General features: G+C 54.2%; 1 protein-coding gene across 15 annotated transcripts in view; it reads right to left on the bottom strand.

Moving 5' to 3' along the window:
- The window catches only part of DYSF (dysferlin), a 235,980-nt gene extending 223,877 nt beyond the window's left edge, over positions 1-12,103 (bottom strand). For 10 of the 15 annotated variants that reach the window (XM_061210961.1, XM_061210966.1, XM_061210964.1 and 7 more), the window contains exon 1: positions 971-1,176. In XM_061210961.1, coding sequence (XP_061066944.1) covers positions 971-1,061 — 91 coding nt within the window. In that variant the 5' untranslated portion in view covers positions 1,062-1,176. Of the gene's footprint in view, positions 1-970; positions 1,177-11,549 lie in introns of those variants that run through there. The other 5 variants (XM_061210975.1, XM_061210972.1, XM_061210969.1 and 2 more) reach the window with 3 other exon arrangements.
- Positions 12,104-13,634: the final 1,531 nt, after the last annotated feature.

Below are 13,634 nucleotides of genomic sequence, written 5' to 3'. Positions count from 1 at the left end.
CGTGGGTCAGAGCCAAAGAGCCCCCTTGGTGATCCCACCTTTTTCTAACCTCCTGAAAACACCAGCCACTTCTCCCTCTCCGTTTGACCACCTTTTGCGCCGCACACAGTTTTTAATTCCACAAAACCACAGGATACACCTCGTGGTAAGAGGAAAACCCTCTCCCTTTCCTTAATTATCTTTCTCTGCAGATCTGGGGTCCTGACTCACTGCCATTGTTCCTTCTCTTAATTTTGACAGATCCTTCCTCTTCCCTTTCCCCTCCTGAGATACCTCCTCCCGTGGGAATGTCTGCCTTGAGGCGGGAGTTAAGGGTGCCTGGTGAGAAGTGGGCGGGGTTTCAGTCCTTTGGGGTGTTTGCCCCAAACAGAGAGAGACCCTCTCTTGTCTAAGTACCACAGGCAGGCATTTAGGCTCTTTGCATTGAAAAAACTTCCTTGAACTCTCAAAATTTTTTGTATCAAGGCCACATCCGCCCTATTCTATCCCTTTTCCTCCCAACTGAGACACGGCCGATTCAGTATGGCCAGTGTTGAAGAAAGATGGACGAATGAATGAACGAAATCAAGACACAACTTTCACGGTCTCCACGCCCAGTTTTTAAGCGATCCTATTCCTCTCTCTTCCGCACCCATCCTCCAACCCCGCCCTCATCACTGCCCGCTAAGGGCTCGCACGTTATTCTCTCTGGGCTTCGGTCTTAGGAAAGTGGTAACTGGTGACCTATTATGGCACTTCCGGTTTTCCAACATTTCTGAGCACAGTGGCATTTATCGTGCTCGGTTGCATCCTCCTCGCCCCCTCTGCAGAAGATAGGACCGAAATTTCTCTGAGATTTCTGTCCTTGCTGACGGGGAGGAAACTATGGCTTGGACTAGAGTTAGCGCCGGAGCTGGGGCGGCAGACCCGGCGGTGCGCGCGCAGAGTCGGTGGCGCGGGCGCACGGGTGCGACGGCCACGGGGCTCTCACCTCGGAAAGTCAGGCTGGCAACCGGGTCGCTGCGCCGGTCCTTCTTCACACTGGGGAGGTTGCTGGCCCTCACCAGCTGGCAGCTCAGCATGGTTCGGCCGGCCCCCACCGAGCAAGCGCTCGGCTACGCGGCAGCCGCACCAGAGGGGAGCGAGCTGTCGCCTCCGCGGGAGAAGTCCCGGCGCCTGGGAGAGGCCGCGGCGAGGACACCGGACACCCACTGAGTGGACCCTCCCCTCCGGCCCGGGTCCGGATCCGCCCTGACCGCGGAGGGCGGGGCGGGCCAGGGGTCAGCCCGGCGCCGGCGGGGGCGCTGGTCCCCTCCGCGGGTCCCCGCCCCCACCAGGAATGGAAGCGCAGCTGACGCGGGGCGCACGGCTCGGCTGCGCAGCTGGGAAGCGTCGCCCGCCCGCCTGCTAGCGGGAGCCCCGGCTACCCGCCCGGCCAGCGCGCCCGGGCCCCGAGCGCACCAAGGCCGACTTCGCTTCCGCTGCTCTCCTGCCCGAAGCGCCCAGGGGCAACCGGGTGCGAAGGCGGGAGGTGGGGGAAACCCGGCTTCAGAGACCAGAGTGTGTCCGCGGGAAACTGCAAGCGCTGCGAGCGCTAGAGGAGGAGAGGGCCGAGCGGCCGAACGCGCGCTGCGCCCTGAGCCCCTGGCGCCCACGCCGCTCGCCTCGGCCCACCTTCCTCCTCGACCGCCCTCGGTGCCCCGGAGGCCCGAGAGACTCCAACGCTCGAACTCTTGCGAAGGGCCTCTGAGCCTTCTCCAGAGCAGTCCGGGGTCACTTGTCTCCGGAGGCGGAGGTCTGCATCCTGCCCGCTCGGTACCCTGCCACATCCCCAGCAGCAATCTCTAGGTCTCCTCGCCCGCACCGTGAGGGGAATTGCCTAGAGAGTGAGACTCGAGCGGTGACAGCCTTTAGCGCGCGTTCCCATGTTACGCCTGGTTCCTTTCCAGCTGATGAACTTCTTGGCCACAGGTGGCTTCTCACCTCTATACCCCTACATTGCAGCACCGAGCACCCGACAGGCACTGTCCCTCCTCCCACCTCCCAGGTCCTCACTAGCTTCCTCACTCAGCCTCAATTCAGTGACTAGTTATCGTCATTCTGCTGCACAAGATCACAGCTCTCTTTCTTTTCTCTTGTTTTGAAGATCCAGCATTTTCAGGTGGCTAAACAACAACGTGGTGAAATCCAGCTCTGCCTGCTCCACCCCAGCCCGCTAAGCACTAAAGGTGTTGGAGAATAACACAGCTAACCTGCTGGCCTCACCTGTTATTTCCCACCCCTGACTCTGGTGGATCCTGAGTGCTGATAGGCAACCACACTACATCTCCACAGCCTCTTCAATCTCCCTCTCTCCTAGACAACAATTTCATACTTTTCTCTCCCTAAACCTACAACATCCCATCACCATCCTCTCTCTCAGTTTGCTTCTTATATGCAAAGTAGAGAACCTCCTCAGGCTCCCGGCCTCCTAACTCCCATCAGCTTCTGCGCCCAAATCTTTTGCTCTTTCTCCTGCTGTTATAAATGAATCATTCGTACTCCTAAGCCCCGCTGGGCACTTGGGCACTAGATCCTACCCGCCTCACCCACTCGATGACAAGTCTGAGGCTGTCCTCTCCCCAACCTTAAAGGCTGCACCTTCTCTAGCTGACTTGCGCCCTCTTCCTCCTGACTCTACCACTCTCCCTGGGTGACCCCACTAACCCTCATGATGAGCTGGACATTTACTTCCTCTCCAACATCCAAACTTCCTCCCTCTCAGCAGAAGCCGACTATTCGGGTACTACCCCCAGCCCTAGCTCCAGATCCTGACCTATCTGAGACTATCTCCTGGCAATAGCTGTTGGTCCAGCGATGGCATATGTCCCGAGATGTTCTCCTGGAGGGATAACTTATCCTCCGTGAATGAACAAGCCCAACTCCCTCTCCTGCTTCGTGAGAATAAGGAAGCATGTAGATCCAATTGCCGGCCAGCTCTAAGATGTAGCAGACACCAAGGACGGCAGACCAGAGAGAAAAATGGAGCCGGCCTGGGTCCAGGGTGACTGTGGAGCTGTCCACTCTATATGCCCAGAGCCCACCAGGTCTCTGGATCATACTGTGGCCTGGTACTAACAGGGCTTCCTCCCAAGAGGACTTGTATCGGGAATAAAAATCACTTTAAGACTGTTTATTATTAAAGTCCTTTTGAGGTAGGATTTCACTTACTTGCAGCCTAAGTCATCCTTACTGACTTTGGTACCATCTATGTGCCCACAGCATCCAAATACCTCCACCAAGGCATTTCCACCACCACCCTCTCCTGCCTGGCTGCCTCTTAGCTGGTCACCTCTGGTCCATTATCCACACAGGAGCCAAGTGATCTTAAATATAATCAGGTCCCTCCCCTCGTAAAATCCCTCCAAGGCCTCCCATGCTCTTGCAGTAGAGCCTGGCTCCCTTTCCTCTGCATACAAGGTAAGACCCCTCAGCCCCTCACTCTCCAGCTCCAGCTCCAGTGGCTTCTCAGTTTCTGGAACATGCTGAGCTCCCTCCAAACTCCCTCCAAGCTCTGCTGTCACCTCCACCTACACCTGCCTTCCCCCCTCTCTTAAAGGGCCACCCCCACTCACTCTTCAGGCCTCATCACTTCCGTGGGAAGCCTCTGACCTCCTGGTCTAGGCTGGGTCCTCTGGCAAACAACTGCACAGCAGCACTTCTCCTTCTTAGTGCTTGTCCCAACTGTAAGCAGTAACTATTTGTTCAGTCGCTGGTTTGATGTCCAGCTAGATGGTGGAGTCGGTCGATGAGGGGAGAGCCCAAGTCTGTCTCAGGCAGCCAGGTGCTCCCAGTGGATAGGAAGGGCTGGCCTGGGGTTGGTGTGATGGACATTGCACTTGGCTCCCCAGTGTCCCTTCCACCCCGTGATGTTAAGTGTGCTGTTCTCAAAGAGGATAGTACTGCCCCCTAGGGGGAATTTTGGATCTGATGATTGAGGATATTTTTTACCATCACAATAATTCCTGACTTTGCTGCTTTCCCCAGCACACCACACCCTGCCCCCTAGCCCTGCTCTAATCGGTCAGAGGTGGCACAGGAAATCTGTAGGGGCATATCTAATATTTCCAGAGGAATATTCCAAGGGACTTTTGCAAACCCTTGGCTTATGTCCAAGGAACAGGGTCTCCACACACCTGCTCAGTACACCAGAAAAGCAGCAGCTGGTGGCCTGAGCCCTGGACACTTCCTGAGGCCTCTTTTCCCATCCCAACTTCCAACTTCCCAGCCTGGCTGCCCTTCACTTCTCCCTGATAGGATGGCTGACTCTTCCCTTGGAGATGTCATCCTGGGGCCTGGTGCTCAGGGCGGCTTCCTCCCAAGGGGACTTGCATCAGGAATGCAGCTCTTGCGGACAGTGTGCTGAAACGTCAACTTGTCCCCCTCAAAGATGTTCTCCCCTCCTGCCATAGAAATGTTCCAAGGAGCTTGACTTGGAAGCATGGTCACCCACATAAATAGACTACATTTCCCAGAACTCCCTCAGAGCTAGATGTGGCCAGGAAACCAGGTGATGACCGATGCGATTTGAGCAGGAGGGCTATGTGTGTCCTGCCCAGGCTGCAGTGAAAACACATCCCAAATCATCATATCCAAAATTCCCCCAAGGGGACTATCCTCTTTGAGAACCACTGGCTTAGCCTTATCATGGTGTGGAAGGGACACTGGAGAGCCAAGTACAATATTCATCACGCCAACCATGTTGTCAAAGGGACCACGGGGGATAGCAGAGAAACAGGACAGAAAGGATCCGGGGGCCTGGACAGCCCTGTGGGTCAGAACTTTACCAGCCTGGGCTGCCTACACATCAACCATTATGTGAGTGAGAGAGACCATCGTGCCTCCCACCATCAGTTAGGGCTCGCTAACCAACAGCCAGGTCTGCGTCCTACCTAAGGCCCCAGGTAAGGGCGGCTCCTCGGCATCCCGGACAACTCCAGCCCCACTGCAAAGGTGACAGGGCCAGCTTAGGAGCCACTGTTGGGTAGCAAGTGGGTAAGGGTGGTCTCGGGTGTCCTCAGCCTGCAGCGGCTTGCAGCAGGATTTCAGTTCCCGGCCAGAGATTGAAGTCAGGCCACAGCAGTGAGAGCACTGAATCCTAGCCACTAGACCAGTGGCCAGTGACACGAAAATGAATTTCCACAAAGAAACGGAAAGTAGTGAAACAAGTAAAGTGTTTATTAGGAGGAAAAAGAGTACGTGTGGATAGACACACGGGCGGGCTCAGAGAGAGAGTCGCACCGTTGTGGTAGTTTGAATGACTTTTATGGGGCATTTCTTCTGGGTTTCCTTTGGCCAGTCATGTTGCTTTGCTGGTTCTGAGTCCATATTTGGTATATCTCAGCGTCCTCCTCTGTGTGTGTGCGCATCTCTTAGCCAAGATGGATTCTAGAGAATAGGCCTATGGGTAGGTTGACATCACTTACTATGCGGTGGCGCCCCTCCCTTTTCGACCTCCAAGGAGCTTTTCTGTGCATGTGTAGTTGGGAAGGTCTCCTTGACTTCAGGAATGAGGACTATGTGGTCTTTTATCTCTTATCTGGGCAGGGCTTAGCTTCTCCTCCCTCCTGCTATGTTGGAGTATCTGTCCACAGGGGACAAACTCCAGCTGTTCAGCCTGGGGCTCATCTATCTCCTGCCTCAAGGGGACCTGCTTTGAAGCTGAATTTGCATAGCGAGCCCAGTTTTTACTTACAATTTCATGTTAAGCACAACGGACGTTTCAGAGCTAAAAGAGGTAAGTGGGGGAGGGGACTAAAGCTCTCCCCTGTTACCCCATCGGTGTAGTCATGGATAGGTGCTGACTGATGATCTCAAGTGAGAGGAGACTGGCTGCCTGTTCCCTGGAGAGTCCAAGCACCAAGGTCTCCCAGATTAAACAAAACACCATCAGATGCTGCCACTGGTGTCCCCTGGGACACATCCAGCACATAGACCTGCTGTCTTTGATCAACACAATGTTTTATAACAAAATTGTACTTTAAACATTAGGAGATCTGGATTTATAGGATCCCTTGAAAAATCAGAGAAGCTGGCACACGATCCCTAATTTTCTGCCTAACACTGATCATCTGGCACCTGCAGCCGGGAGCATGCATCTCGGCTCACCCTACTCGCTACCACTCACCCAATATGCATGCGCTTCTCCCTCTGGCCTTAGTTACGCCACCTGCCATGCTCCCATGGGCATGTGGGTTTGTGACCCTCTTCAGTCACCTATATGGGGTCCTTCCTCCCTGCCATTCAAGGAGGAGATACTTCAAGGAGAGCCCCTTCTTGCTCTTGGAGTTGGCCTCCTCTGGCTCAGTTCTCCTAATGTCTGGGGACTTGTTTTTTCCCAAGGCCTGACATGGGGTATCCAGAATGCAAATAAACCTTGCCCTCTGCTTCCAATAACAACAACCTTGAGACGAACACTCTGCGTGTGAGCTTACAGGATTCCTCAGGGCACATCTGCCAAAGTCCAAAAACTTACAGGAGTACGGATGGTCCAACGCATCCTTCTGCCCTCCCCCCTCACATTCATTGAAGAATTTGTGTCCCAAGGATATCCCAATCCGACCAGCTGGGATTAGAGAGGCAGTCACATGTCTACCAGGGGTGTCGGGGTGTAGACTACACATACAGCAGTGATTCTGGTTATGGCCATGGTCATGTGACCGACTGCCTGGGAAGAACTCTCCCATAGCAGGAACAATCAGACGGCCCTGCGTCCATCCCAGTGCCCCCTTTTCTAGCCATGTGTCCGAAGACGTGAGATTTGACCTTTCAGAGTCTGTTTCCACTTCTGTGAAATCAAGAGAATGCTACTTCACAGAGCTGTTGGGAGGATTAAAGCAAACACTAAGGTTTCCAGCCCAGTGCCTGCCTGGCGCCACAGTAGGTGCACAATAGATGTTAGTGCTCTTCTTGCTAACATTTCAGCCTAATGAGCCAATCTGGAAAGAGACCAGCATGCAGGAAGTAAAGAAAGAAACAGATGTTGGCCTGGGGAGAGGGACTGAGAAGGTTTGTGGGCTCAGGGAGTCACTGGAGGGATACTTTTTCCAAGAAAGATCTAGCCCAATGGTGAGGGTCACAGCCAGCCGTCAGGCAAGTGGACGTATGTCTTGGCCTCAGAAGGGACTGCTCCAGGGGGTGTGGGGGGAGCAGCCAGAGGACACAGGACCAGGGTCCCTTGGGGCCGAGGGGATGGCCACTCACTTCTCAGCACATTGTGCCCAGTCTGGTAGGACAGTAGATGAACCAACAGAGCTGGTGATAGGCCGGACCAGGCAAAAAAGATAGTGAAAGGCTTTTTGGATGTGTGCAGTGATTTCTTAGTACATGTACAATACATGTTAACCATAATAATAATTATAATAAATATATATATAAACATATATAATAATAGTAAAATAGTTAACATGTATTTAAGTGCCAGGCACTATTCAAAGTGTATTATGTGGATTAACACATAAACTCTTCAGAACCATCCCTCCAAAGCAGCTACTATTATTATCAACACTTTATAGATGAGGAAACTGAGACACAGAGAGGTTAAGTAACTTGCCCAAAGACACACAGCTGGAAAATGACAGTGCTGGGATTCCAAATCCAAGGTCCCAGGCAGTCTGGGTCCACAGCCAATACTCTCAGCTACCATCCTTCTTTCATTCTTGTTCTATGCTCTCATCCCACTGGAATGTGACCAAGGCTGCCAGCTATCTGCACTCCTGAGCCCCTCCACCCCACTGGATTGGCTTAGCCTTGGGGCCTATGCTTAGTGCCCCCTTTCCGGAGGCCCCCAAGTGCCTGCCACACCCACTGCAGGCTGCCCACCTCAGTGCTACATGATGCATGCCCCTAGCCTTAGCTTATCAGTCCCTGAACAGCCATCACAGGCCTAACAGAGGCCTTGAGATGGCCTAGCACGAGAGCACTGCCCAGAGGGAGCATCCTGGGCCAGCTGGTCCTACGAGATGCAGAGAGGGTGATGCAGAGGGGCAGAGACCCCTCTGAGATAAGAAAGCATCCTCCAGACCAGAGAATGAGAGTGGGGATGTCAGGGCCTGAGGGAGAACGAGAGTGGGTGGCAGCAGGGACAATGTGTGAGATAAGGCAGGGTGTGAGGGGGCCACGTGCAGACTGAGACTGGGCTCTGGGGTGTGAGCCAGACCTGGGTCCACTTCTGCCCCTCCACCTTTTACTGCTTGTCTCTTATAAATCAGAGCTAAGACCAGAGGGAAATGGTAGAGCAGTTAAAGATGGGGTTCTGGAGCCAGATTGTGTGGGCCTGAATCCTGATTCCACTAATTACTAGTGTATGACTTAACCTCTTTTTGGTGTAGAATGGGGGTGATAATGGTTGCTACCATATATGGTTGATAGGAGGATTAAGCGTCTACATATAAGGGCCTGGTACAAATTACAACTCGAACATGACAGAACTCATAGTAAGTGAGCTCTATTTAGAACAGTGCTTACACCTAGTAAGCACAGTATCAGTTAAATATATCTCACAGGATCGTTGTGGGGTTTTGAAGAAACAGCATCTGAAAATGGTACATTGTGCTTAATGAATGACCATTCTCTCTCCTCGTGATGAATGCACTTTTCAAAATTGGAATCCTCCACCTCTGGGTCATTCGTCATACACTGCGCTCCCTGCAGCCTTGCACTCCCCCCGACTCTGACTCAGCCCATGCTGGGTACCCCACGCACAGCCCTCCCCTGTTCTGGCTCAGGCCCAGGGTGCCTCATGTGTGGGCAGTCCATGGTATGCTTTCCAAAGCACTTTCTTATTCATAAACATGGACGTTGAGAACAACAGAGGGCGTGATGATGGGGGTTGGGGGGGGTGCTTTGGCCACTGTGTGACCTTGGCCAGGCCCCTGCACTTCTCTGGGCCTATCTGCTCATCTGTAAAAGGGGATAATATGTCTGCCCATTGGCCTCACAAAGCTACTGTGAGCAGGAAATGAATTTATGCATGCACGGAGGCACCTGTGAAATTATGAGATATTACAAATAGGTAGCCAAAGGAGGGGGTCTATGGGCCCCAAAACTAACAGGTCTGGGAAAGCCAGATCCAGGCCAGCTGGTGCGGGAAGCCTTCCCAGAAGGGTGTTTTGCTCTGAGAAGTGTGTCCCTGAGACCAGAGCCTTCTGTGTAATCATTCACCAACCTGGCCCTGGTCAGGAGAAGGAGGGTGAGCAGGCCTGAATGCCGCAGGGAGGCCAAATTTGGACATGAGTGAAGAGCTTGGCCAACACGCAGGAGGTGGACTGCGGCCAAGGGTGGGGGAGGGAGGGCCTGTGCTCCCCATGACTGCTCGGCAGTGACTGTGATGGCTGGGAGTGGGCGTGATCCAGAAGGCCCCCTCCAAAGGCTGGGGACACTCCCGGTCAGCACAGACAGTGTACCTCGTTCATCACCAGGGAAGGGGGAGCCCACCCAGAGAAGCCAGGCTGCAGGCAAAGGGGAGGACTGCAGACTGACAGCAGACAGACAAATGGGGGGAAGGGCTCAGTCAGGGCGAGGATACAGGATGGGGCGATTGCTCCACAGGCGGCCCTGGGAGCAGAAATGACGACAGGAGAGGAGCCACAGCAACAGGATTTCCTCTAGGTAAAGCACTTCTGGGGTGAGAAAGTGCTTCCCCTTTCATTATTCATTATTCATTCTTTCCTTTCTCTTACTAGGGTTCTGAGCTTGGTCTGGGTAGGGGCGCCATGAAGGCTGAGTCAAGTGTGTTGTCCTGCAGGGAGGTGTTGGGAGCTGGGGGTGTGGTCAGAGAAGGTGAAGAAAAATCTGGTTCAGGCTGAGTGGACGCCAGAGGAGACAAGACCCCTGAGAACAGAGGCAGGGGCTCCAAGGTGACCCTTCTTGCATTTCATTTGTGCACTGGACAGCTCCAGAGGGTGCTCAGCCCTCAGGGGGCCCTGTGCCAGGCGAGGGGTGCTGGGGCGGGAGTGGTTGCTTAAAGCACAGGGTGCCTGTTTTCCCTCTGGCTGCAATGTATCCTCCCTCCCCTCAGCCAGGGGGCTATTTACAGAGTGAATGGTGCTCCCTGGAGGTCTGCAGCTCTCAGCCCAGGGCCCTCAGCCAGGCTGCTAGTCCGGGCCATGCAGATGAACCACTGGCCTGGCCTGCCCAGAGCCAAGGTTTCAGAGGAAGTGTGGAGGCCCCCGATTTGTGCCCTCGTTCTCCTCCTGGAAACACCTTGATAAAGCTCATTTCTGAAGGCAACTGTGGGAAACTGGTCAGAACAGGTCAAAGCAACGCGTTAGGAAAAGAGCACAGCTGGAGTGTCACCTCCCACTCCTCCTACCCCCTTTGGTGCACACTTCTTTCCAGGCCAAGGGCCCATTCAGCGACTCCTCCTCGAGAAACCCAAAATCTCACACCCAGGAATGTGTGTGTGTGTGTGTGTGTGTGTGCGCGCACATTGCTATGGACACATGCCTGCATTCTATGAGTTTCTACTCCTTGGAACTTGCAGGTGTCACATGTACTTCAGCTGTGCATGTGTCCAGGAGCACATGGGCACATGGGCGTCTGGGAACAGGTAGATCCAGGAGCTCGTGAAACTGAAAGGGAATGTCTGCTGGATGGCCAGGAACCAGCCGATGCTATGATTGCCGGAGGCCTGGGATGTAGCCAGATTTCCGGGGGAGAAAGGGAAAGACAGGTAACAGAGGCTGAGAGTGAACCCACAGGGTGGGTGGGGAGGTGGGCTCCCACACTCCTGCCCTCTGGTCCTTCTCCCTCAGTATGGCTCCAAACCCACAGACCCAGCTGTGTAGACCCCAGCTCTAGCTCCACCCAGAGGGGGGGTCGCAGAGAAGCAGACAGGGCCCAGCTGTCACCTCCTGGAGTAGTCCATTCATCACCATGAAAAGACCTTCCTGTGGGAGGTCTCAATCTGATAGGGAAGCAGGCTCCCCTGCTCAAGGTAGCCTCAACCTGATGATGGAGCTACCACCCCCAACATGCTAAATTTCCCGCATCCTGTGCCCAAAGCAAGGGTAGGATCCCTGGACCGATGGGCGATAGCTCTGCCCCCAGGGGCCGCCTGCCTGCCGGCCCAGCCTGTAATAGAGAGCGAAGGCCGAGGAGAGCCACCAGGCCCGGGCCGGGGCTCGAGGCGGGGCGGGGGGAAGAGCTGGATTGCAAATAGTCCGGGGACCAGTCTTCCGGGGAGAGGCGGGGAGCCCTGCAGTACAACGCTTTGCAGCACACAACCCGGAAAGGCCTCTTTTAAGAGATCCAGAGAGTGCGAGGAAAGATGCTGGCCCCGTCTTCCAGGCCCCTCTTAGCCCCAACCCGGGCTCAGCTTCCAGGGCGCCCAGCCACCTCTCCCTTTTGCCTCAATTTCCCTCTGAGTCGCCTCTCTCCGAGGGTGTGTGTTTTTGCAACACTCAAAGTCAATCTGGTCTGGGCGAGGAGTCTGGTCTCTCACGTTCCGGTGCTCTCCGGGATGGAGAGCCGCGGCGTCTCCTCTCCGACCCCATCCTCCCCTCCCGGGAGGGATTGCGGGCCCCTCCTACCTGCAAACACCGCAGAGCAGTAGGCATCGCTGATGTCGGAGTCCGGGGTGTGGACGTTCTCGGCGTAGAGGATGAAGACCCTCAGCATGACTGGCGGGAGTCAGGGCCCAGTGCGCCCAGGGCGCGGAGAGGGCTGGGGAAGGTCGGGGACGGTCGAGGCGCAGCTCGAGGGTTCCCTCACTGGAGAGAGCTGGCGGAGGAAGAACGGCTTGGATCACTGGCTTCCGGCTCAGAGCAGCGGCTCTTAAAGAGGAACAAGGCCAGTCCCGGGCTGCTCCAGTGGGCTCCACTCGGTCCGCGCCCCGGCTGCGCTCAGCCCGCTTGTCAGCGGGTGCTCCGAGGAGAACAGGGGCTTCTGCTCCCCTTCCACCCCCGCCGCCCTACCCGGGCTCGGCTAAGCTGTAATTCAATGCTCCGGCCGCAGACTCTCCCAATGACACGGCATTTTGCACCTGGCGGTGGAACAGCGGACTGGGCGGCGGCCGCGAGGGCTGAGGGCTGGACCAGGGCTCCGGGCCCCCAGCGCAGTTCAGATCTCGCTCCTGGACAGGAGAAAGGCTTGGTCCCTCCCCTGACCTTCCACCTCCGGCAGTGCGCGACGCCAAGCCCGTCGCCTTCTCCCGCCGCGAGGATTCCAGCACTCTCCCTCGGAGCCAGCCGGACCGCCCCGGGGACGCGCTGGGCAGCAGGCGCAGGGCCGGCGCTTTCGCTAGGGAAGACCAGAGCTGAGGAATTTCATTGACTGGCAGCGCCGGCTGCCTTAAAAACTTTGTACCCCTCTTCTCTGGTTGTAAAAACAACACATGCCACTTTTAACACAAAATCATAAAAGAAAGAAATCACTGAGTCTGAAAAATACAGTATTAACATTTGTTTGTTTACCAGCCCAGACTTTTTCCTGTGAATTGCATGCATATATATATGCATGTAAATTAGTCTTTATTGTATACCTGAGATCAGAGTGTCTGTGCAGTTCCGTGTCCTGCTTTTTCATGTACCATTTTCTTGCATCATTAAAAATTCTTTATAAACAATTTTCTTCAATAGCTACCTAATTTTCTATCATATGAATGTCTTAAATTCTCAAAGCTTTCTCCCATTGCTGCACATTTAGGCTCTTCCCAGTTTCTTACCATCAGAGTAGTGAGAAATCGTTTTTTATATAAAAACTGGGATATAAACCCATCTTGAGCCCCCCTCTGCTTGTTCCTCAGATGGGATTCCTAGCTTTGGAATTATAAGGGCACAGGACATGCCTTTTTTTAGGTCCTAGTACCTGTTGCTAAACTGCCTTCCGGGAGCTGTGTGGACCCACTCCCAGCAGTTGGGTGACTCACCTTCTAAAGTGGGCCACTTGGATGGGTGTGGCTGTGCAGCTGTCAGCAAAACTTCTCCCCCAGCAGCCCATGGGGGTAGCACACACTCCCAGGGCAGGAAGGGTCAGCTGCTGACAGGGGGCTGGCTTTGCCTTATATGAAGGTACCAGGAGGTAGCAACACTCCCCCAAAGGTCTGTGATTTTAAGATCAGAATAGCAGACACTGTGGTCACTTATAGTCCTCCTGCTGCAATCTGTGCCTCTTCTTTGCCTCTAGCACAATATGTGGTTGGGGGAAAAGTAAAATGAGGGGGCTTAAATTTAATCATTCATTTAACAGGTATGTATGGAGCCCTACAACATGCCAAGCACTGTCCTGGGTGACAGGGACACAACGGTGAACATAAGTGACATGGTCCCTGTTATGGGCTGAATTGTGTTCTCCCACAATCTGTACATCGAAGCACTAACCCCAGTTAAGAAGGTGATTAAGTTAAAATGAGGCTCTTAGAGTAGGCTCTAATCTAATACAACCTGACAGGTTCTTATAAGAAGAGGAAATTTGGATACATGAAGAGACACCAGGGAGGCATGCACACAGAGGAAAGACCATGCAAGGACACCACAAGGAGGGGGCTGTCTGCAAGCCCAGGAGAGAGGTCTCAGCAGAAACCAGACCTGCTGACTGACAGGTTGATCTTGGACTTCTAGCCTCCAGAACTGTGAGAAAACAAATTTCTGTCGTTTAAGTCACCCAGTTTGTGGTAT

This window comes from Eubalaena glacialis, chromosome 14 (assembly GCF_028564815.1).
Source record: "Eubalaena glacialis isolate mEubGla1 chromosome 14, mEubGla1.1.hap2.+ XY, whole genome shotgun sequence".
NCBI classification, from domain to species: Eukaryota; Metazoa; Chordata; class Mammalia; order Artiodactyla; family Balaenidae; genus Eubalaena; species Eubalaena glacialis.
Note: the sequence above shows the minus strand (reverse complement) of the source record. Positions and strands in the feature narration are given on the sequence as shown.